Genomic DNA, 23,607 nt, shown 5'->3' with positions numbered 1-23,607 from the left:
TTGTGGATTTCATCTCATCCCTTGACGCCTGTTGTATATTTGGAGTGTATTTCTCCCCGTGTCCTCGGGTTTTTCCCCTCCACATTTAGGATCAACTTTCGCTTAAAGAGCATTTGGCTGCCAGAAATGTCCACGTGATGAGCTATCATTTGTGGACGGGCCACTTTTGAAAAGAGAGCTATATAGCCTTACATGGTAAAATAAAACAATAGTTTGTAAATTATACCATCATAATCACTTCCGAGTTCAACTCGTGAAAGGAGTAAACACGACGTCAAAATATTGTCAACCTGGCGTGCATTTTGCTCAGGGACGCTTTCCATTATAACGGTGGAGTCGAAACTTGGATGACGTCACGGGATGGTGATGACGCTTCCCCTTAGTAAGATGGCCGCTCGTCACGATGTCTTAAGACGACCACAGCGGATCTCCCTCTGCATCATGGCGGTCGCCACGGTCGCTGGTTGAGCGCGGCACCCGCGAAGGCTTGCGGAGGCGGCTTTTAATCGGCAGCAGCATCGCCGAGCCGAGCCCCAGCGACAAAGAGCCATGTCGCTGCGACTCGCCGACAAGATCAAGGTATGGGGGAGGCTGCATTTGATGCCGGGGAACGCGTTGAGGTGCGGGCCCGCAGGCTTTTTACGGCGTTGCCTGAATTCGCTGCGGAGTTTTAGCTGCTCGCGATCGGCGGACCTGGTACGGTAATGGGGGGGGGAAGAGTCGTGAGCGGGTTAAAGACGTCAAGTTGTCGCTAACCCAGGTAAGGCGTGGAGACAGGTAGGGTATTGTGGCGTTGTACGAAATGTTAGTGCGTACGTCGGATGGCTGTTTCGTAGAGCCAGAGGATAAGGATGTGCGGGAAGCGAAGCGGTGTTGTGTTGGGGGTGAAAGGGCACAGGTAGCAATGGAGGTCTTGTCCTTCGGGGTGGCGTGTGTAGCGATGGAGCGTGTTGTGGTCGTGTGTGTGAAGGTGTGGTGTGTATCAGCATGGTGTAGTAACTCAATGGGTGTGTGTGTAGCGATGGAGCGTGTTGTGGTCGTGTGTGTGAAGGTGTGGTGTTGTGTATTAGAATGGTGTAGTAACTCAATTGGGTATATGTGTGTACTGGGATAGTCAATGTGTTGGGGTGGTGTGTGTAGCGATGGAGCGTGTTGTGGTCGTGTGTGTGAAGGGGGGTGTTGTGTATCAGCATGGTGTAGTAACTCAATGGGGTTGTGTGTGTAGCGATGGAGCGTGTTGTGGTCGTGTGTGTGAAGGGGGGTGTTGTGTATCAGCATGGTGTAGTAACTCAATGGGGTGTGTGTGTGTACTGGGATAGTCAATGTGTTGGGGTGGCGTGTGTAGCGATGGAGCGTGTTGTGGTCGTGTGTGTGAAGGGTTGGTGTGTATTAGCATGGTGTATTCTGGGGTAGTGACTGCAATGGGGGTGTGTGTACCGGGATTGTCTATGTGTAGGGGTGGTGTGTGTTGGAGAGGGATGAAAGTTGTCTTTAGGGGTGTTCAGGTGTTGTGTGTTGAGTGAGTGAGTGTTGTGGGTGTGTGTAGGGGCGGCGTGTTTGTGGGGAGCGGTGGTAAGCGCGCTGCGCTGTGAATCCTTGGATCCGAGTTCGATTCACGCTCACGGGCCCACAACCAGTAGGTAGACTTAGCCTCAAATGACGACCTGGTGCGGCGTGTAAACATCGCCACTGGGGGAGACAAAGGCGGCCGGGCTTGGTGCTGGACTCCCACTACCTCGTGTGCCGTGCCGGCCTTCATAGATGCTCGCTAACAGCAATTTCCCCCAACAGTCTGTTGAAACTATACGGGGGATCTTTGTCTGAGTGGTGTATGGAGATGTGTGTCTGGGTCAGTCTGTAAGCCGAATATAATTCTGTATTCAGTACATATTAATGTCAAAACTATATTAACTCGGTCATCTCATTTTGACCCCCGAATAGTAATCATAACAGTAATAGCACCTTCCACAATACATTATTGCAATGTAATTTAGAACCTAAAACAGTAAAAAAATGTGTGAAACAACCATTTGAATTCACATATAAACCAAAACGTTATCTGTAAAACTGTGATTTTTAAATGCACAAAGCATAGCAATTAAGAAACTGTCAGAAGAAAGAACATCCTCATGATTTGACTTTAAAACATTGTTTTGCTCTGACTTTTAGATTGAACAGCGAGTTCCAAAATTCAGATCGAGAAACACAGCCACTTGTGTCCCCGTGATGTCCCTAGAGGGAAAAGTGGTGATCCAATGTTTGGCGAGATCACTAGAATATATAGAACAATCGGTTCTGAAAGATACGTTTGTGCCAAGTCTTTTATCGTCGCCTTAATTGGGGCACCACGGTGGCTAGGAGATGTTAACTACCTCGCCTGGTATTCATGGGGTCGTGGGTTCGATCCCGACCCAGACGCCTGCTGCTGTACATTTGGAGTTTGCGTGTCTCTCTCCCCGTGGTCGCGTGGATTTTTCTCCGGGTCCTCTGGTTTTTACCCCCACATTTATAATCGTCATGCGTTTGGAGTATTTGTCTTGTACATTTCCACGTGATAAGCCACTTCGTTAAGCTATCATTGGTGGCAAGGCCGCTTCTGAAAAAGCGCTATGTAGCTCAGTGGACCTTACTTGGTAAAATACATAAAAAAATAGTTATAATTCAGAAGCAAAACCTCTCTTTAAAAACGGCTCTTGCTCCCCGTGGACTCATAGTGATTATTATCTATAGAAACCCTCTCTCAATCCTGTTCTGAGTGAACGCCCCCTCATGTTCTGTCAGTCATGGGAGTTATTTGACCATACTTCACCATCCTGGTCAGTGGAGGTTGGGGAAAGGGGGAGGTCCAGGAATGTTGTAGGTGTCACTTGCCACTGATGATGGGAAGTGTCGGCGGGGCCCTGTTTTCACTGACACGTATTGATGTTTATCATTGTCAATCATGCACCATTTACTTAAACATATGATGCTCGCAACATTGACTGTTTACTAGTTCAGATGCAGTCATCGCTTGATTATACAGGGGGATGTAGGTGTGCGAGGGGTGGCCCGAATTTTTTTTTTTAACATTTATATTGCAAAACATATTTAACTTATTAAGCTATACAAATGTATGTATTGCCTGCCAGTGTAGATTGGGCCCGAAGCAGAATTTGACCGTTTTTATTGTCAAAGCAATCGGTTTACTTCATGATGTGGCACTTGGGGGCACTGAGTTAGTGAGATCGACGAGTGAAGAGCAGCTAATTATTAAACCAGTGCTTACGTGAAAGGCAGGTGCAGAGGAGGGCGTTCAATCCGCGACCCAGATAATCTGCCCACGGATAACCCAGAGTTAATTACTTACAGCTCTCCATTGTGTTTTCGGGTTGTACCACGTGTTATAATAATAGGGTTTTTCCCCTTTTTTTCTGGCGACAAAACTGAAACCTTTTTGCAAGGATTCATGTCTGCATTAACCACAATACCTGCAGTCAAAATGCAAACAAAAAACATACTATGGTAATATATGCATTGTCCTTGAAACTGATTGGTCCACACCAAGGGACGGTGTCATCAATTGGGTCGAGGCTCAAAAGAAAGCCGTCCCTTGGTGTGAACCAATCGGTTTCAAGGACAATGCATATATTATCATAGTATGTTTTTTGTTTGCATTTTAACTGCAGGTATTGTGGTTAATGCAGACAAATCCTTGTAAAAAGGTTTCAGTTTTGTTGCCAGAAAAAAAGGGGAAAAAACCCTATTAATATATTTTGGTACTGGCAAAAGATGATGTACCACGTGTTGCTTGGCATAATGTCTGACGTTTTCGAACCCAGCCCTACAATAAATCATTGTTCATCCTTGCGGAAAAAAACGAGGTTTCAACCAAAAACACTCATTCGAGAGCTGGTGCAGCACAAGCGTGAAAATCAAACGAGGTAGCTGTACTCATCATGGTTTTTGTCCTTGCACGAGATCGTGATGGTGCCTCTCAAAACAGCCTTGCCTCTGTGCCCCCAGGATAGCCGCCTCTCGGCCGATGTGGAGCCTTTCGTGCCAGCGGGGCTAGTGGTGTCGCCACCACGGCTGGGAGATGCGCACGGTGGCGCGGAGGCCGTCAGTCTCGCTGCCGGGGTGGAAAGGCCGCAGCGCAGAATGCTGCCCAGCTACCAGCCCGACTACTACCGCTACGTGCAGCACCACCCTTCTTCACCTGCCGATGGGTACGGTAGGAGAATGGAGCTTGGAGGGGTTTTTTTGGTTGGGTTGTACAACCAGACGGGTCAGATGGGGTTGCAAGTTCTAAGGGTGGGAGGGGCGTCAATTCGGCCGTTGGTCATTCCAAGGGGGGACTGACAACTGGCCCGGTGGCTCAGGAGTCAGAGTTTTGAGCTTGCACTGCTGAGATACTGGGTTAAAATCTGGGTTTCAGCCGTCCATGATTTAATTAAACTTAGCAGCAGTCTCAGCCTGATCTTCAATGGCTTCACAACATTATGCACGTTTGGTTTTCACTTGAGTTAAATTGCAGCCCTGAAAATTAAAATAGTTTGATTGACAACTGATAAACAATCTTCATAGAGCTTTGAAAGTTGTGCCCCGAGTATAAATAAAGACCCCTATTATAATGACCTCTATTGTAGTTTTCTGAAATCTTCATTGGGCATTTATCATGGGACGACACTGATGACACATTAAAAAAAAATGGGTAAAAAGGCAAAACTAAGATTACCGCTTTGTGGAAAGTGACCAGCAGTTGAAATACTTTCCCCTTGCCATAAAAATGTGGAATTTCACCACTTACTGTTATGAGCACCGCTCTTTGCCCCCTTTGAGCGGTTAACCACTTGGACATTTGAGTAGAGTTGTGTGCTTCTTTGGGATTCTGCTGTGTCATTGTGCACTTAAAATATGCTGTGTCATACTTCAATGTGTATGAATCATCATTGTTATTGTTTGCGTATAGCACCCTTCACATTGCATGGGCATGTACAGCCCTGTGTCAATCTGCTGCTTGATAAGGGCCTCTGTGCCTTGTGGGTCATGGGGTAATTTGGCCATACTTCACCACACTGGTTAATGTGGCTTCGGGAAGGACCGTGGTGAACATAGATGCCTGGGTATAGAAGTACAGAAGAACAATGCATTTTGGTGCCCTGCCATCTGCCACCTACCACATATTCCCACAGAAGCCTATAACAACTTTTATGTGTGCATTGTTGTCACCCATCCTGCTTAGCTTCTAGGATATGATTAGATTGGCTGTATTATGGATGCTTTAGTCATATGCATTCACATTTAACCTTTCACATATTTGTTTTGCAGCATCTTGACATACACCCAACGTAGAAGATGACCTCACTGAATAAGTTTATTCTTGAATATTACTCTTAATATTGTTATCGTGATGCCAAATTTTCAAATGTCCAAAATATAAATGTAAATAAGCAGCCCTGCAGTTGCTTACTTGCTGACTCGCGCTACTCTTGGCAGAGCTGCCTCCACTCGAGGGAGCTCGAGATGGTATTTGGTCTACTCTTCCATGTTGACCAGATGTGTTAGGAGAGGTGGCGTACCCAGACTTTACCCCACCATACGTGACCTGCCATTTATACTGCTGCGTGGATAGAGGTGGGGGAATTTAAGAAACTTGCCCTCTTGTTTGAATTGTTATGCCAGGAGATCTATTCGAATGAAAACTGCCAACCTCTGAATCGGGCGTCCAGTGCGCTAATCACTACACTAAGCGAGCTCCTCCCGAAAGACCATTGAGAGATAAATATTTAAATTAGGTACTGAACCAGACGTGCTATTTAAAAGACACATAAACACATACATTTCAATTAATGAATCGAAGCATCGTGAAATAACATTTCTCTCTATGCACGAACAATTATTTACACCTGCACCGCCCCCTCGCTGTACCCTCAGGTTGTGCGTGACGTACGATGCCGGCTATGACTGGCACCCGCCGCAGCAACCGTACTCGGACTACGGCCGATATGGCTACACCACATACGCCGTGCGCTACGATCACAAGGACCCCAGCAAGGGCGTCTACGCGGCTACGCCGACCGCTGGGCCAGAGACGAACGCCCTGGGCTGCGGGAGCAGCGCCGCCCGAGCACCAGCGGCATTGGCCTGTCAGGCGCCGAGCATCCTGACACCCGACAAGACCGCCTTGAGGACGCCGAAGGCCGAGAGGTCACGGGGAAGAAAATCTGGCAGTCAGGGGTCGAAGGCGGAGGGCAAGGAGAGGTCTGCGGAGGGACAAGGCGTTCCTGATCAGAATGGGACGATGCCAGCCTCTCTGCCCGAGGTTTGCCATAGCACACCTCAGTGAGCTTCTGTTTGTGAATCTCTTACTGCTCACATGCAGCTTTCTTTGTCCTCTGTTGGATGAATTGCTCCTTGTTTTGTCACAATTGTTTCTGTCTCTCTGTGATTTCTGCATATCTCTCTTATTATCTAACCGTTTGGAACTATAATCCAACTGTTGTTTCTTCTGAAATTAAGGACTGGTAGTGATTACGATCACATTGTCGTAGGTCAGATGAGTTGCTCGTTAAATAAACGGCAAGCGTAGCCCAGCCTCTTGTTATGACTTCGCATTCCCAGTCGATAGCTTACACGTAATCATCCCCTTGTGTCAACGACACATGTCTGTTAAATTGTACATGTCAGTATGTTTAACTTCTTTCACACCTCCGATTAACTTATTTTAATCGGAGGTGCAGGGGAAGGCCAACAAACCAAACACAAACAATGTACATCCCTTTGTCATTACCATACCGTGTGGCTCATAGAGGTTGTATTATGATACTTTACCCCGCTGGTCAGTAATGATTCATGAAGGCAGAGAGACCTTAGTAGATACAAAATCCCTTTGAATAACGAGGCTAACAAAACTTTACGTCCGCTCATGCACTGGCCCCAATGTGATCTCGTGCCCCTGTCTGCTCGTTTCTGTCCCTAGGGCTCCAGATCGACTACCGAACCCCAGGAGCCACACAAGATGTCTGGAATCAACCCCGACGTTGCACAAAATCCCAGCTCCACCCCCACAGACTCTCATGGCCAATCGGTCACCGTCCTCACCCCCCCACAAGCACCGCCCAATCGGAGATCACCCCGCGACGCAACCACCACCAACGCAGCCACCGCCAATGCCACCACTTCTCCAGAGGCCCCTGGCAGTCGGGCACCACCGACTTTGTGGAATCGCTCGGAGGGGCAGGGGGAGGTGGCGGCGCGTGGCAGTGGTGGTCCTGTAGCGGCCCGTGGTGGGAAAAGCAGCCGTGGCGGCGGTGGCGGCGGCGGCGGCGGTACAGGAGTTACGTGGATGCAGCAAGGGCGGACGTCGCTGGGGAGCGAGCGGGAGTGTTGGCGTGCCCCGGCTCGCGTGCTGTCCAAGGTACGACGATGATGGTGAATACGTGATGGTGAATGCGATGGTCAATACTACAGTGAATACGTGATGGTGAATGCGATGGTCAATACTACGGTGAATACGTGATGGTGAATGCGATGGTCAATACTACGGTGAATACGTGATGGTGAATGCGATGGTCAATACTACCGTGAATACGTGATGGTGAATGCGATGGTCAATACTACAGTGAATACGTGATGGTGAATGCGATGGTCAATACTACGGTGAATACGTGATGGTGAATGCGATGGTCAATACTACGGTGAATACGTGATGGTGAATGCGATGGTCAATACTACGGTGAATACGTGATGGTGAATGCGATGGTCAATACTACGGTGAATACGTGATGGTGAATGCGATGGTCAATACTACAGTGAATACGTGATGGTGAATGCGATGGTCAATACTACGGTGAATACGTGATGGTGAATGCGATGGTCAATACTACGGTGAATACGTGATGGTGAATGCGATGGTCAATACTACGGTGAATACGTGATGGTGAATGCGATGGTCAATACTACCGTGAATACGTGATGGTGAATGCGATGGTCAATACTACGGTGAATACGTGATGGTGAATGCGATGGTGAATGTGATGGTGAATGCGATGGTCAATACGATGGTAAATACGAAGCATGGAACTGTGCCATCTTGGCCACTTTGTGCCATTTAGCAAGTTTTGTTTAATAATGACGGTAAGGGATTTCAAACTGTACGTAATATGAAAATGTCTCGCAAACCCTGTATAATTGGGTGAACTACGTTATTATGTTCATTATGGAGGCCCATTAAACAGTGTCTGTCGCCACAAGGCATGCAACTTTTCATGGATTAGCATCAATCTTTAAACATAGGATACTAGCATCAAATCACATGTGTGAGAGTCAATTATTTCCAGTTTGCAATGTGTTGTATATAATAACAGTAATGACAATGGTCTCTATTTACCAAGGAAAGCTTCAGTGAGTCTCAATACTTTTATCAGGAGGGTCCTGCATTCGTGTGTTTGGCAATTAATTTTCACAAGTATTTGTCATTTAATTGTTTAACGTTAACCCTGCAGCCTTAGGGACACTTCGTTCACCAGTGGCAAATTGTTTCTTGAATCGACTCGTGAATTAAAATCTCAAGAATGCATCATCCCATGAGGATTGGCAGTTTGCTACAAGCCTAATGACAAATCCAGCCAAACGCTATTGAGCCATGCGGCCTAGCTCTACACGGTTTATGGGCCTGACGTGTGCGTGTCTCTCCTGGCGCGTGAAGGCCGGTGAATCCCCGGACTCCGGTATTGGCTCCACTCCCAATGGAACGCCCTCTTCCACCTCCTCGCCCTCGTCGCACCCGTCAGAACGGCGGCCCCGGAACGCCGACGAGAGGAGGAGCAGAGGCGCGCTCCCCGGAAGGGGAGACCCACGGAGGAGCGACGCCCGAGCTGAAGCTGGAGCTCACAGTTCCACCCGAGGTCCTCCGGCTCTTAGGGTGGAGCCAGAGCCCAGGGACGGAGTTCCACGTGAGAGAGACGTGCAAGACGGGGCTGATAGAGGAAGCAAAAGTTCCTGTGGAGGGGCCGGCAGAAGTCCATGTGACGGAGCTGACAGGGGGTTCCATGGCAGAGCTTATAGAGGTTCTAATGGCGGAGCTGGCAGAGGGCCTCACAGCGGAGTTAATAAAGGATCATCAGATGGCGCAAGCAAAGTGCTCCCTGATGGAGCTAGTAAGGGATCCGGTGACAGAGCTGCTAAATGGCCCCAAAGTGATGATAAAGCACTCACTGATGAGGTGAGTAAAGGGCTGCCTGTTGCAGGCTTAAGAGAGTCTCATGGTGGAGCTGCTGGGTGGCCTGGTGCCAGGACACCAACTCGAGACATTGCTGTCGCACGCTCCTCCGAGACCAGCAATGAAGGCAGTGCCCTCGCGGCGCCCGACCGCATCTCGTGGCCTGAACTCGGAGCTGCGCGAGGAGACCGGTCGTGGTCCCTGGGCAAGGACGGTGGCGCCGCAGTGAATGGACCTCGCCCTCAGCACGGAGCTCTGCCTGGGGACCGGACGCTGCCCACCCCTCCCACCCCGAGTGAGACAGCGGGGCGGGGTGGGGGGGGGGGGCTTGATTTAAAAAAATAAAATGCTCGGTGAGATATTTGGGTTTAGCACGTAGGTCATCGCAGCGACTCGCAATACAAGTGTGATCTAGATGGTTAGGTTGCAGGTTGAGCAAGTCTTCTCTAAAGCTTTCACCACGCACATACTATTGCGGGTATCTTCGGGAATTTGCGAATGTCATCTCCTGAAGTTGCCCCCAGTAGTGCGTGGCCAATGAATGAGAGAAGAATTCTGAACATGCGGCATAACCCGGAAAACCGCACTCGGATACTTTGGTGTACATCGCAAGCGATAACAATGCTCCCCTTCAATTTAGGCTCAGTTCCTGGCTGTACACACGAACGTCATCGACGTTTGCCATGCGTGAACAAGCCTTGTTCCAACACATAGAGAAAGGCCTGAAGTGCACTTGTTAAATTACACTAAAATGTTGCTCAGTCTCTTGCACCTGATCTCATACGCTAAGCAGGATAATTATTGGGGAGTACTTTGTTTGGAGACTGCTAAAAAAAATTCAGGTGTTATCGCCTTGGTGTTGCCAAGTGGTAGGGAGATCACTGCACAGCATTGTATTTATTTATTCTATCACTGCGGCACTTTTGAGTGTTTTCTCCATTTATCTGTGTATAATGGAATCGGCCAAATATCCAAAGGAAGATTCCCTTAGAAAAATATCCCTGAGACTCGCCGGGCAAATTAAGAGCGTTCATTTCATGTTACTTGCCCATGCAGTCAACATTTGTCAAGATTTGAATCCGACCCAAAAAAGCGTGCGTAGTATAGAACGCTGGATTGATGGTAGCTGGTTGCTCCCACTGGCCTCTGTGTACGCTGCACACACTCCCCCCTCGCTCTTCTTCTCTCATCTCTCTGCATCACGCCCCCCCCCCCTCCGCCTCCTCCAGCCGTGATGACGTGGGCGAAGGTGGCATCGCGGCCACCCCCGCTTCCAGCGCCCCGTGGGCCCCCTGTTTCACAGGCGGCATGGACGTCGACATCCACCAGCGGTCGTGGACAGCAGGTGAGCGGCAGTTTGGGACCCGGATCGCTGAGTAGAGGTGGTACATGTACATTTGGTGTGGCTTATTAGTAGGCTTGTAATGGTTTGATCTACTTCCTGTGTACGGTTGGATGAATTGTAAACCTATTGGTTTATGTCCAGATTAGTTAACCAGGATGTGCGGTGAATTGTACGTATGTATGTTGTACTTCTTTCGCACCAAACGTAGCCAACCGTGCAAATCGGAGGTGCGGGGGAAGGGCAACAAACATTTTATTTAGAGGCATAGCGCCGTTGTTTTTAAAAAACATCGTACTCACCGCAGAGAACCGTAGCGACACGACCGCACTCTATGATAGTTGGCGCCAAACTGTGCCACACACCGATAAAGTTTTTATTTTTTCTCACTGTGTTGTTTTGACGTGCATGTACGTCATCGGAACGGGAAAGGGTTAATTTGCGTGCTCTTTTAAAAGGCGGCTAATTCTTCCCTGCCGGCGTGTGGCTCCTGCCAGGCCGAGAGCTCGGATGAAGATGATGGTGGTGGCAGCAGCAAAAAGAAGACGCAGAGGAAGAAGAAAAAAAGCAAGAAGAAGGCACCCAAGACCACCGTGGCCGAGACCCCGCATGTCGAGCCGCTCAGATTTCAGGTGACGGCACAGTCGGGAGAGCAGTCAAGCCACGGGCTCACAACGGCCTCGACGGCACGGAGAGCACTCGGAGGTTTAGCGTTTGTGATCGGGCAGACAGCAGCGTGTACGAGTGTTAACATTCCCTTTGTAACAACAACAATAATATTGATGTATATTTAACTTTTTTCGCACAATACGTAGCCAACCGTGCTAATCAGAGGTGCGGGGGAAGGGCAACAAACTAAACACAAAAAACAGTTCTAAAGAAATGAGTTTTCATTCTAGATTTAAAAGTTCATAGCTCCAGTGGCTTCCTAATATCGGATGGAAGAGCGTTCCAGACGGCCGTAGAAGCACATCTGATGGTTCTTTACAGACCCGTTATTTTCTATGTGCAGAGACAGATAAGTGAAGGAGACATTGTCTGCTTAGCTATTTATATAGTAAGTTATCGTGTTGGTCAAACCCCACTGGTGCTCCGCTGGCGGCCTCAGTTGTGCCATTGTTGGGCTCATCGTTGGTGCTGGGTCCTGGTTGATTGGTACCGGGCTGTACCTTGGGGTTGTTTTGTCTTCTCAAACTTCCCAATGTAGGAGACTCCTTAATAAGTCTTGAGAACCCATGGGGCTTTCCTGGATAAATGAGCATCATTATAACATTTTCCCACAGGTCACCCTTGCATTGGGGACGTGGTATGTTCCTATCATGTCCCCCGATTAGCACGGTTGGCTACGTACGATGTGAAAGAAGTCCCGCATACACATGCCAAAAAATTGTCAGCTAATTAATTTTAAGGTGTTGTCATTCGCTGCTAATAAGAATTTAGATTCATAAGGCACCCTTAAACAATGGATCTTAAAGCGCCACGAATGTAAAGACGGAAATAATTGAGAAGTAACTGTGCAGAGAGAAATGAAATAGAGATCTAGAGAGATAGAGAGAGTAGGCCTTGTTAAACAGGTGTTGGTCTTCAGCCGGGACTTAAGTCTCCATTGGCCGCGAGCTCCTCACCTCGAGGGGGCAGGGAATCCCAGAGCCTGGGCTCCGTGCACACAAAAAGCCTGGCGGTCACCGAAGGTTCAAATCCTTGGAGCGCACGTTCATCCTGAGTAGGGCACGATCGGTGGATCTTGGAGATCCCGGTGTTGGAGTGGAGTGGTTTGTGTGGCTGAATCAAACTCCTGGATGTGCGGTGGAGCAAAGGGGCATTGAAAACCTTCAATGTGGGTTTGAACTGGAAGCCGATACAGAGCGCAGGTGAGATGTGGTCTCGAAGAGGAGTGCGTGTGAGCATACTGACGGCCACATATTTGGCGGACTGCAGTCTTACCAAGTAGGTTACTCGAGACTCCGAATAGCAGGGCATTACAAGAGGCATTTCGCACCTACGATTAGCACGGCAGTTCAATATAGATTGAACAACACAGTACAGTCAAGACGTGAACTAAATGAGCGCATGACGCTTCGACTGAGGCTTTAAAAACCAACAAACAATGCTTTCACTCCCCACGCCCTCCTGTCCCCTGTCCCTAACAACTGCGCTCACCCACACCATCACCCCTTCTTGGGATCAGGACGATGAGGAGTTCCCTGGGCTCTCGGCCTCGTTGGGACCTCGTCGCCTCCCGATGGCCCGACCAGGGTTCTCGGGAGCGGGTACCGCTCCGCAGCCTCAAACCTCTGTCCCTAAGGTAAGGGGTCAGGTGGTGGCAGAAATGGCATTGCTTTGCCAGTCGGATATTTTTGTTGTTGTTGTTGAAATGTTATTCCAATTGTGCTGTCGGCTTCGTGTTATGAGATGAAGGAATGTCCATCCGGGGGGGGCCCTCACGGTGCAGCGCTTCGCAGAGCAGTGCCGCACAGGGTACTGTTCAGAAACGGCCCGTGGAAGCTGATTCCACGGAGCTGCTTCTGAGGTCCCTTCAAGGGACCTCTTATCCACACTTGGAGCACTGCACTTTTCCAAGTGCCCTGCTATAGAGATGTTCATCACATGGTAGTCAAACCAAAATGTGAATACTTAATCCTCCCAGCTGAAATTTTTGGCAAATTAATTGCAAACCCAAATTTAATTAAGTTTTCTCTCTTTGTGTGGATCGGGTAATTTGTGGCCAGACTGAGACCAATTAAGTCCCCACAGCTTATCATACACGAATTAAACCTGGATTCGAAACCAGGTTCACAGTGGTGCTGACTCGCTTCATTTCAGCAGTATAGGCCACCTGAGCCATCGAGCCTCCTTGTGCTTCACTTGTAAAGTTTTCTGTTGGGCCTGGAGCGTAAGCAGGGTTGAGTAGGCTTGAGCGATGTGGGGGGGCCAGGAGATGGGAGTACAGTAATGGATTGTTGAATTTATCTGTGTGAATTTGAGTTTGCGCGAGTATTTTTTTTGGATACTCCTGTTTCATCCCACACGTTAAATACTCGCCAATGGAATAGTCAAAAGTTGCAGTGCAAACCCTACTTAAAAGGAGCCTTGAGAATGAGGCTTTCCTGGCTATTTGAAAGGACATCATCAACTATTGATCGCTGTGGGCAGCCCACGTGGACAACCGGTGGCTGGGCAGCTTGATGGATACCGCTAGTTGCTCACGGCCCGTCAGTAGCCACCAAAGGAGGCGAAGGGTACGGGGGACGCCGCTTTCTGCCCTGCAGAAGGGCTCGGGCAAGAAGAGCAAGGCCCCAGTCACGCTGGATCTGGGGGACGTCCTGGCTACCTTCGAGCGGCAGCAGCACGAGCAGCAGGAGATCGCCGAGGCGAACGCCGCCGCCGCCGCCGCCGCTCCCGCCACCGCTAGCTCCGTGCTGCCGACCTCGCATGGTTCCACGCACCTCGCCACGTCCAGGCCCGCCAAGCCCATCATCTCTGGTGAGTTCGACTCGCTGTCGTCAGAAACCGCGGTGTCCGTTAGTCCTCTGCCCAAAGCCAGGTCCTTGGCTCAAACTCCCCCCTCCATTGTGTCCGACCTTGAGCATTCTTCTTCATTTCACTGCAGAGCATCCTGATGTTAATCTCCTACCTAACCCTTCTTTCAAATCAAAGTACGCAAATGAGAAGGGAAAATTGGAACCCAAAATAATCCGTCCTATAATCGGCTTGCGAGCCTGAATTGTGACAATTTATCTATTCACCGGGGGCATGAATTGTTACACTCATAGTCTTCATGTCACACTGAATATTTTCTAGGTAGTCAGGCACATAATTAGTATCCACAGCCAAAGCAAGAGGTGTACTGGATGCGGTGTGCCAAGTGCAGAGCTATTTTCCTGGCCGCTGGTAGGCTGGCATAAGCACGTGACTAGTATCCACAGTCATAGCGAGAGGTATTCTGGATGCGGTGTGCTGGGTGCGGAAATATTTAGCAGTGCACCGGCTGAAGTTAAGCCTTGCTCGTAACGTTCCGCTTCTGTCCCGCTACTCGCCTTCTCCGCGGTGGGGGGGTGCACAGTTGGTACGGCCTCGGCCCTGCTGGGCTCTTCCAAGAAGAGCGAGCGGGGGGGTCCGGTGCCGCACAACCCCCTGGACTCGAGCGCACCGGCCGTGAAGCGCGGCAAGGAGCGCGAGACACCGCGCGCCAAGAAACCGACAACGCTGAAGAAGGTGAGGGGTCAGGGGTCAGAGGCCGCCGCCGCCGCATGGCTCCCGACATATATAATTGAAAGTGTATTATTTATTTATATTGAGTGATTTGCTTGCCATTTTCACCGTCGTTTTTAGTTTGTTTTTTTTTGCTGCTATTTTAACTTGCTAACCCGCCCATACTGGACATGTGTGAAAAAGAGCGTCATAGCTTCTCGGTTTGTATCCTCAAACTTCGTTATCCCAATCGCGATTAAATTGGGTTGACAAGTCTCGCGATTTTATGGTCGCAACCAAGCTATCAATGTATTATGTAGAGAGGACCCGTAGGCTCCCCATAGAGACACGCAGACTTACGTAGACACCCAAAGACTTGCACGTTGTTATCACGGAAGCGTCGACGTGCATTCTTCCGTCAGCTTTTAAAGAAGGTGAGGGTCTGACCTCGTCATGGGGGCTCCTTTAGGGCCACCCCCTTCGCCAGCCGCAGTTTGGCCCCTGATCCTGGTGGTGGTGACGGCGGCGGTGTGGGGGAAATCGCGGGCGACGCTGCCCCCTTGCTGCCGTGCCGTACCGTCGCCTCTGTGCCGTACCCTCCGTGCACCCCAAGGTGATCCTGAAGGAGCGCGAGGAGAGGAAGAGGCGGCGTTTGTGCGAGGAGCGAGGCCTTGTGTACGTGCCCGGCGGCGACTTGCCGGCTAGCGATGCCGACGCGCGCAAGGATGAGGGTGGCGAGGGCAAGGACGAGGGCAAGGACGAGGGCAAGGACGAGGGCAAGGACGAGGGCAAGGGCGGGGGCGAGGGCAAGGGCGAGGGCAAGGGCGAGGGCAAGGACGAGGGCAAGAACGAGGGCAAGGACGAGGGCAAGGACGAGGGCAAGGACGAGGGCGAGGACGAGGACGAGGACAAGGACGAGTGCAAGGACGATGGCAAGGCGGAAGAAGCCACGGAGCCAGTGGACGCCGACAACGACGACGAGACGGAAGCCGAAACGGAATCGGAGCTGGAGACGGAGCAGGAGACAGAGGCGGAGTCGGATGCAGAGCGACCGATGGGGGGCTCCCCCCCGGACGTGGAGCCTACGGACACCCCCCAAGACATCTCCGCCGATCCCAACGGGAATCAAGGTACCGATGGTCGATGAGCGACGTAACGCGGGGCATCCGTTTGTTGTTTGAAATCGATTCTTAACGATCGTGGATGATGCGTGCAATTGCGCATGCAGGAACCCCTTGTGGCTGATGCCAATTCTGCGTAAATGTCTTGCCAGTGTTTCATTCGGTTTCATAGAGTGAACAGCTGTAACAAGTGCCCAGAACATATGAGGAACGATACAAAATAGACCCAAAAAAAAGCTATTCTGGAATCGTGACCCCCCCCCCCCCCCCCCCCCCGAGTTGTGATTATTCATAGCATTGCCTAGAGGTCAAGGTGCTGATGATGGCATTGCAGATTGCGGGGTAATGTGGTGCAAACATCGTGAACCGTTCCTGGGCCTCCCCTCGGAGGCCAGCGCTGGGAAGGCAAAGGATGCAAAGCGTGGGTCCGGCCACACCCCCACCACCACCTTGTGCGCCGTGCCAACCATTTTGGTGGTCACTAACAGCCCCTTGCCGTAACAGCTAGAAAAGGCTATTCGGGGGGATCTTTGTCTTCATACACGTGTTGTATACACTTGTAAAGGGAGCCCTCCCATTAATGGTATGAATTTCCAGGTTTCCTTTTCAATAGATGAAAGATGAACTTCCCGCAACTGATTGGCCTGCCTAGATGTTTCCACTAACTGCTTTCTTTCCCCCTTCTCTCTTGCGAGGCCCCGTGTTGTTCTAACGCCCGTGTCTGTACGTTGCTGGTGCTGCTGCGCTCCGGTGTTTTAGCCACGGACGTGGATGAGGATGGGCGCGAGTCCCCGTCTCCCGTCGTGAGAGCAGAGCTCCCGCCGCCAGGCCCCAAGATTCACAGCCGCCGCTTCCGCGAGTAAGCGTGTTATAAAGGGGGTGGGGGAGTGGGCACGGGGTGGGGGGGGGCACGGGGTGGGAGGGGGCATGGGGTGGGGGGGGGCACGGGGTGGGGTGGAGGCACAGGGTGGGGGGGGCAGGGGGTGGCGGGAGGTGGGGGCATGCGGGGTGGGGGGCAGATGATTCTATCCTTCTCCCACATAGGATAACCACACACTAGTGCTCGTATATTGACACCGGAAGGAGGGATGGGTTGAGTCACAACCCCCAAACCGTTCATCAGGTTCACAATGGTACCTTCCCTGCTCTAATTAATTATGGCTCCCCTTTCCCGCACTCGCGCAATGGGCTGCGCTGTGCTTGCCCCTCGGCAACCTGTTGATGCTTGCATTCGCCCGTCCAGTACCCGATTAGTGCGGCTAAGGCTCTCGCGGTGACGGACAAATATCGCTTGAGTGCCGTTTCTAAGTGGTGGCACTCTCGTGTCCCCCGGCCACCCCATGCCATACGCTTGTGATGTCGCGGGGTCAGACGTATGTCCCACGCCCCTTTTACCTACAGCGGTGGACAAACAAAACTAAAAAATACAACCCCCGATGACCGTCGAACCGGCTCTTCCTCCACCAGCTACTGCAACCAGGTGCTGAGCCGTGAGATCGACCGGTGCGCCAGCACGATGCTGCTGGAGCTCGTGCGCTTCCAGGAGCGCCTGTTCGAGCGCGACCCCGACCGCGCGCGCCGCAAGCGCCGCCTGGTCATGGGCCTCCGGGAGGTCACCAAGAACCTGCGCCTGCACAAGCTGCGTGCGCTCATCATCTCGCCCAACTGCGAGAAGATCCAGGCCAAAGGTCGGCAAGGGGAAGATGCACGCGGGACAAGGCGGTCGCGGAGGTTCCGAACCAAAACTGAACTTTATTGTACTAAATTGTGATTGGAAAGCTTTCGTGACTGCGGTCGTTCACATTCTTAGCTCTTTCGGTAAAGTCACGTTGAAGGGAAACAATCAAATAATGAAATATATTGTTTTATATATATTTTATTGTTTCCCTTTAATGTGACTTTACCGAAAGAGCTAAGAATATTTATTTGACTAGGTAAGGCCCACTGAGCTGCGTGACTCTTTTTGCAGAAGCGACTTTTCCGTCACAAATGATAGCTCAACAAAGTGGCTTATCACGTGAAAACGCATAGCAGTCAAATACTCGACACACACGTTTCTAAATGTGGAAGGAAAAACCAGAGGACCCGGAGAAAAATCCATACAACCACAGGGATAACAGGAGTCTTGGTCAGGATCGAACCCCACAACCTCCTGTATACCCGGCGAGCTAGTTAACATCTCGCCACCGTGGCACGGTGTGGGTTAGGGGTCAGGGGTCAGGGGTCAGTAGGCAGGCAGGCCACATGTTTGAATTATAGTGGTAAGTAATTGGGATGTGCCCATGACCAAGTCACCCGGACGCACCCCTTCCCTGTCAGATCTGGAAGCCAAGTAGGGTTGAGCCCACATGGATTGGCAAAGCGCCTGTGTGTGTACGTTTGGGTATGCAGCAATCTTATCGATCTGTCAATTAAAATTGATTGGTATGCTCACAGATAAATGCCTGGAATTGTGCTCGTTGTCGCTGATAAAATATTATTTTGTCGATGCTGTTTAAATTTGATGCCAATTAAATATTTAGGGAAATATAAGGAATGATGCAAAACACTGTACCCAGGTCCATCTTGCAAATCAGACTATCTTGATTTGTTGAGAGCTTACCTTGTTAACAATAGAGACTAAACAATTTACAACACTCGAAATACGTCAATGCACATCCCCGTGTTCGACAATTTCTCGCGATACCCCATGCCTTGCTTTTATGTACAGATGCAGCTGCATTTAGCACACTTTTCTGCACGTCCACGGTGTATTGTGTGTGCGTGTGTGTGTAGGTGTAGGTATACTGCTGTCGTTGCGTTTTGATTTTGTCAATCTGGTGACTTTGGTCACCCTTACTTCGAGGACTCATCCTTGGTCTCTCGAATTTCTCATTCGGTTACGCGAAACAAACCACTTGAACGTGTGTGCTGGCGCGCGGTGATGACGGCAGGCGGGCTGGACGAGGCCCTGCAGACGGTGATTGCGCTCGCCAGCGAGCAGAGCGTCCCCTTTGTGTTCGCGCTCAACCGCAAGGCACTGGGCCACTGCCTCAACAAGAAGGTCCCCGTGAGCGTGGTGGGGGTGTTCCACTACGGCGGCGCCGAGGTGACCTCGGGCGCTCTCACGCGCCCGGCACAACCGCGTCGCCCAAAATGCACCCCTCACTCTTGGCAAATAAAGTGTGCGTGTATGTACGTTGAACTTCTCTCGACACCGTACGTAGCCAGCCATGCTAATCGGAGGTGTGGGGGAAGACAAAAAAACAAACAAACTGAACACAAAGCTAATTTAAAAAATTCTAAAGAAATTTAGTTTTCAATCTATATTTAAAAGTGCATAGCTCCAGTGGCTTCCTAATATTAGAAGGAAAAGCGTTTCAGACGTCCGCGGAAGCGCACCTGAAAGCACACGACGCAGTGACCGTGTTTGTTCCAGGGAATCAACCCCAAAATAGGATTGCTCCCATATAGTGATGATAACGTATACTCCGCGACGATGTCTCTTGAGCTCGAATGATGCCTTCAGCTTATGACCAAATTCACTCTGCATTTGGGCGCGAATCGGTGTGATAATGGTGATCATAATATTCTCGTTGTGGACTCTGGTAGTGATATTAAGAGGGTGGTGGCTTTGTTAAAGGTGACTGTGATGACTGTATGGGCGTTTAAATATTGTTTTATGGTGGCGGTGTAAATAATGGTAATCGTGTTGACTGTTTTAGTAAGTGATCATGGTGACAGTGGTAGTGTTTGTGGTGTTGATCGCGATGATGGTGGTGCTATTATTGATAGCGGACGTGAATGCGGCAGTGATCGCGATGACGGAGATGATTGGTACGCGACGTTGACGGCATCGGTGACGAGAGGGGGAGTGCTGTTGGCGGTGGTGACTGCTATGACTCGGGTAGCAATACCGGTGGTGGGTGCATAGGCTGATGACGGTGTCGATCGAGCTTGTGTTTACACCACCCTTCACTTCCCCACCCCCCCCACCCCCCACCGCGTTGCTGCCCGGGCACACAGACGCACTTTCAGCGGCTGGTGGCGTTGACGGAGGAGGCTCGCTCTGCCTATCGCAACATGGTCAGCTCACTGCAGCGGCAGGAGGCGGCTGCCACCAGCCAGCCGACGGGGCACACCGAGGACCCCCTCGAGGCGTCCGCGTCGCCTCCCTCGGTGCCTGCGCATGATCCCACCGCCCTGCTGCACCTGCTGAGGCCGCAGCAGGGCCCCAGGGAGGAGGATCCAGCCGAGGCGTCCGGGCGGTCGCCCGGAAGGAACGCACGTGGCGCTGCGGATACGGAACGACGACGGCTGCCCGCCGCTAGTGGTTGTGGTGGTGGTGGTGACGATCGTGATGACGGCGACGATCGCGGTGGCGTTGGTGGAAAACGGCCAGATACGAATCTTTGCCAGCATGGCGTCACCGCAGTGTGGAGTGGGGCAGGCCGTGGTGGAGTTGGATAGGGTTAAAGTAGGGACATGTATAGGGCCAGTGTTGTGTAGGGTTAAGGTCGGGTAGCATGGGTTTAATAAGGTAGAATAGGGTAGGGTGAGGTTGGAGCAAGAGAAGTTAGGGTAGGGTTAGAGTAAGGCCTGGTAGGGGCAGTTTTAGGGTAAGCTATGTGAACCTGCAAAGGTAGTCTAAGATGCTAGAGCAATGTAAAGTAATATTACAGAAAGTCTTACCGAGTGTCAGGAGATTCCTACATTGGGATGCTTTGGCCAGTTCAATTTTTTTGTTCTTTTTATTTCCTTATGATCAGAAATCTGGGGGGGGGGGATTTTAAGAAAGGAAAAAAAAACATCCATGCATATGAAAAATAACCCTAAGATGTCACCACTTTTACAGTCCCCTGTTGCTAAAACTGCCCTGGAGGTTTGGGAATTTCACAGATGTCATTCAATATAGCCTATTTGATTATTATGGCAAGGTGTTGTGTGGTAAGGTAATGGCACTCCGTGTTAGTGCAATGCAGGGTGGTAGAGTCAGGGTTAAACTGGCTATCGTAGGGTGGAGTTCATCAACCCTTTCCCATTCCGAGACGCCTGCAAGTTTGCAGGGTGAATGAGTCCACGTCTGAATTTCGGAAATGCGCAAGTGGCTTGGTGTTTTGAAAGACATTGTGCTCACCGCAGAGAACTGTGGCCACACAACCGCAATCTGTGATCGCTGGCGCCAAACTCTGCCACTCGCCCTCCCGCACGGCCTTGTGGGCGGATCGGTACACATCGAGTTATTTTATTTTAGTTTTCCCTTCCAGTTTTATTTTGACGATGTACACGTACGTCATCGGAAAGGGAAAGGGTTTATGCGCAGGTCAGAGCGAAGAGGCGTCGAGCCGAACGTTTCCCGCGTAGGATTGTGTACAGTCCCATAGGGCGAGTAACGGTAGTCCGGAGAGCAGGTAACGTGATCGATGGGATGATCGAGCGGTGTTTGTCGTGGTGCCTTCTTCCCGCGGCAGTTTCCGGCACAGGGCAGCGCCTTCCCCGAGACTTCTCCAATCGCCCTCCAGGTCCACTGACGATGACGACGAGTGAATGTTTCAGACTTTACTGGGCCGCTGCCCTTGCAGCGCCTTACATAGTAAAACCCCTCGCGCACACAGGCACTGCAGGGCTCAGCATAGAATACGCCGATAGCCTGTAGGCACGTTATGCCTACGGTAAGAGCTACGTGTAAAACATTTAGCTATATTACTGCAATCGTGCTCCGAAGGTGAGGGTTCGTCGCAGGCGAACGCAGTTTTCCGCAAATGTACATTGATGTTGGGTTTTTTTGCTTGTCAAAACGATGTAATGACAAGCCGTTACAGGAGGGCATTTAACGATCAATTGTACCCACGTGCAATGGTGTCACGATGGCCCTGGCAGCTGTCGCACTGAAGTTAAAACGGCCACGCTTGCATTGCGAGCACACAATGACAGACCCTTGCGCAGACGTGCGTAGGAGAGTGGCGAGTAAAGGAATTGACCCCCCACGGTGGCGAATTGTTAACTACCTCGCCTGGTGTGCAGGAGGTCGTGGGTTCGATTGTGAGCCTTATGCCTGCTGTATATTTTGAGTTTGCATGTTCTCTCCGTGGTCAGGTGGATTTTTCTCCGGGTCCTCCAGATTTTCCCTCCACATTTGCAAAACATGCGTTTTGGGTATTTGGCTGCTATGAATTTCCAAATAAGCCACTTCGCTGAGCTATCATTGGTAACCAGGTCGCTCCTGAAAAAGCGCTATATAGCTCAGTGGGCCTTATCCGGTAAAATTACAAGTTTAGTTTTGGTGAGCCAACACAGAGGGCCGCATGTTCCCACATGGGTCATAAAGCTTCCCTTCCAGGTGCAGCCACGACTGTTGCTGTATCAGCGCTGTACATGGTTCTGGAATTTATGGTCATGGGAACATGAGGGTTGAGAGAGCCCAGGTGTACACCAAAGAGCAGCAAGCCATATGCCGTGTTCTCTCAAAAGTCGGATTGCTATGATTCACTCCTCCCCCTGCGATTTTTTTTGTGCAAGTGTTACGATTCGTTATTATGATTTGGTTCGAGAATCAATAATTTTTTTAGTTTCCTTGTCTCGTTTTCTCCCATGTGTTCTCTCGTTTGTTCACTTAACCTAAAGGTAAAATTTGCGTATAATTTGCATTCATAGTATATATTTGCGTGCACGTAAGAAACTCTTTAACTCGATTAATGTAATTGTTATTTGCCTGTTCAATTGTCGATATGGGGCTCCATGGTTATTTTTTCCCCCACCTGCACCCCACAACTTAAAAAATCATTCCCATATGCCGATGCCCGTGGCAGATGCGTATGGTTATACATGTGCTTCTGCTGGCTCACCAATGTGGATCCCAAGCAGCGGTCAGGAGAATTAGGCTCGCCTTTGGTGAGGCAGCGCCAATGAACCAATACCACCACCTCGGTGACGCAACACGTTTTTTTTTACGGACGTACGTTGAACTTCTTCCGCACCGTACGGAGCCAACAGTGGAGTTGTGCGATGGCGCCGAAGTGATTTGGCGCGCTCTGCACTATGAACCGGCGGACCTGAGTTCAATTCCTGGCCCTGGCCAACACTCGCCGAGAATGATGTCTGAACGAGTCACGGCCCTCCCCCTTTTCACCAACCCACGCTGACGGAACGTGCGGCGAGTTATGGTCCAAGAACCGCAGTGAGAAAGTTGGGAAGCCTTCATCCAGCAGTGGAATTGATAAGAAGGTCTGGCAGCGCACAAACTATTTTTTGGACGGATTTATTTTACCGTTTACAATTGCGCTTTTATTTTACAAAATCTATGGGGGGGAAAAAAAAAGACGGATGGTGATACATGAAATCGTTTAACGATGATTATGTCATAGGGGTACCGGTAATTATGGTAATACTGAATCGCTATTAAATTTGACGAATGCACTTATTCTGTCCTGTAATTTGCAAGAGGTAGGGTAGGGAACCTTATTTTGCGGGTTTTTCTTTTTTTTACCGCAGCCATCGGCGTTGTTGCGCTGTGCGGGTTCAGCATCGCAAAAGCACAGAGGGCATTACCGTGCGGACTGTACAATCGACAGCGTCATGGCAATAATGTCGCGACGCCACATCATGGATCTTACAAGCGACCACAGAGGCGTCAATACAAGTAATGAAAATGTGAAATAAAAACAAAACTCAAATCTCTAATGCAATCCGTGCGGTCCGTTTTCTCCTCGCCCTTCGTCGTTGGCTTAGGGGCCGGCCATAAATGACGTCACGCACCTAGGGTGGGGGGGGGGTCA

At 50.4% G+C, this 23,607-nt stretch overlaps 1 protein-coding gene across 2 annotated transcripts; it reads left to right on the top strand.

Moving 5' to 3' along the window:
* LOC116950782 (uncharacterized) lies at positions 1-23,512 on the top strand. 2 transcript variants are annotated; one of them, XM_032968843.2, is made up of 15 exons: positions 1-579; positions 4,003-4,205; positions 5,914-6,301; positions 6,959-7,396; positions 8,687-9,494; positions 10,429-10,544; positions 11,039-11,173; positions 12,730-12,846; positions 13,811-14,024; positions 14,605-14,756; positions 15,346-15,862; positions 16,613-16,712; positions 17,321-17,541; positions 18,787-18,941; positions 19,859-23,512. In XM_032968843.2, the coding sequence occupies exons 1-15, from the start codon at positions 550-552 to the stop codon at positions 20,300-20,302; spliced, it is 4,038 nt and encodes a 1,345-aa protein (XP_032824734.2). In that variant the 5' UTR covers positions 1-549; the 3' UTR covers positions 20,303-23,512. The 2 variants fall into 2 exon arrangements, with proteins under 2 accessions (XP_032824734.2, XP_075929192.1); XM_076073077.1 differs by lacking the exon at positions 18,787-18,941 and having other exon boundaries at positions 19,859-20,144.
* Positions 23,513-23,607: the final 95 nt, after the last annotated feature.

This window comes from Petromyzon marinus, chromosome 40, assembly GCF_048934315.1.
Source record: "Petromyzon marinus isolate PM22_M1 ecotype Great Lakes invasive population chromosome 40, UKy_Petmar_22M1.pri1.0, whole genome shotgun sequence".
Taxonomy (NCBI): Eukaryota; Metazoa; Chordata; class Hyperoartia; order Petromyzontiformes; family Petromyzontidae; genus Petromyzon; species Petromyzon marinus.
The sequence above is the reverse complement of the archived record's forward strand: the minus strand, read 5'-3'. Positions and strand labels throughout refer to the sequence as shown.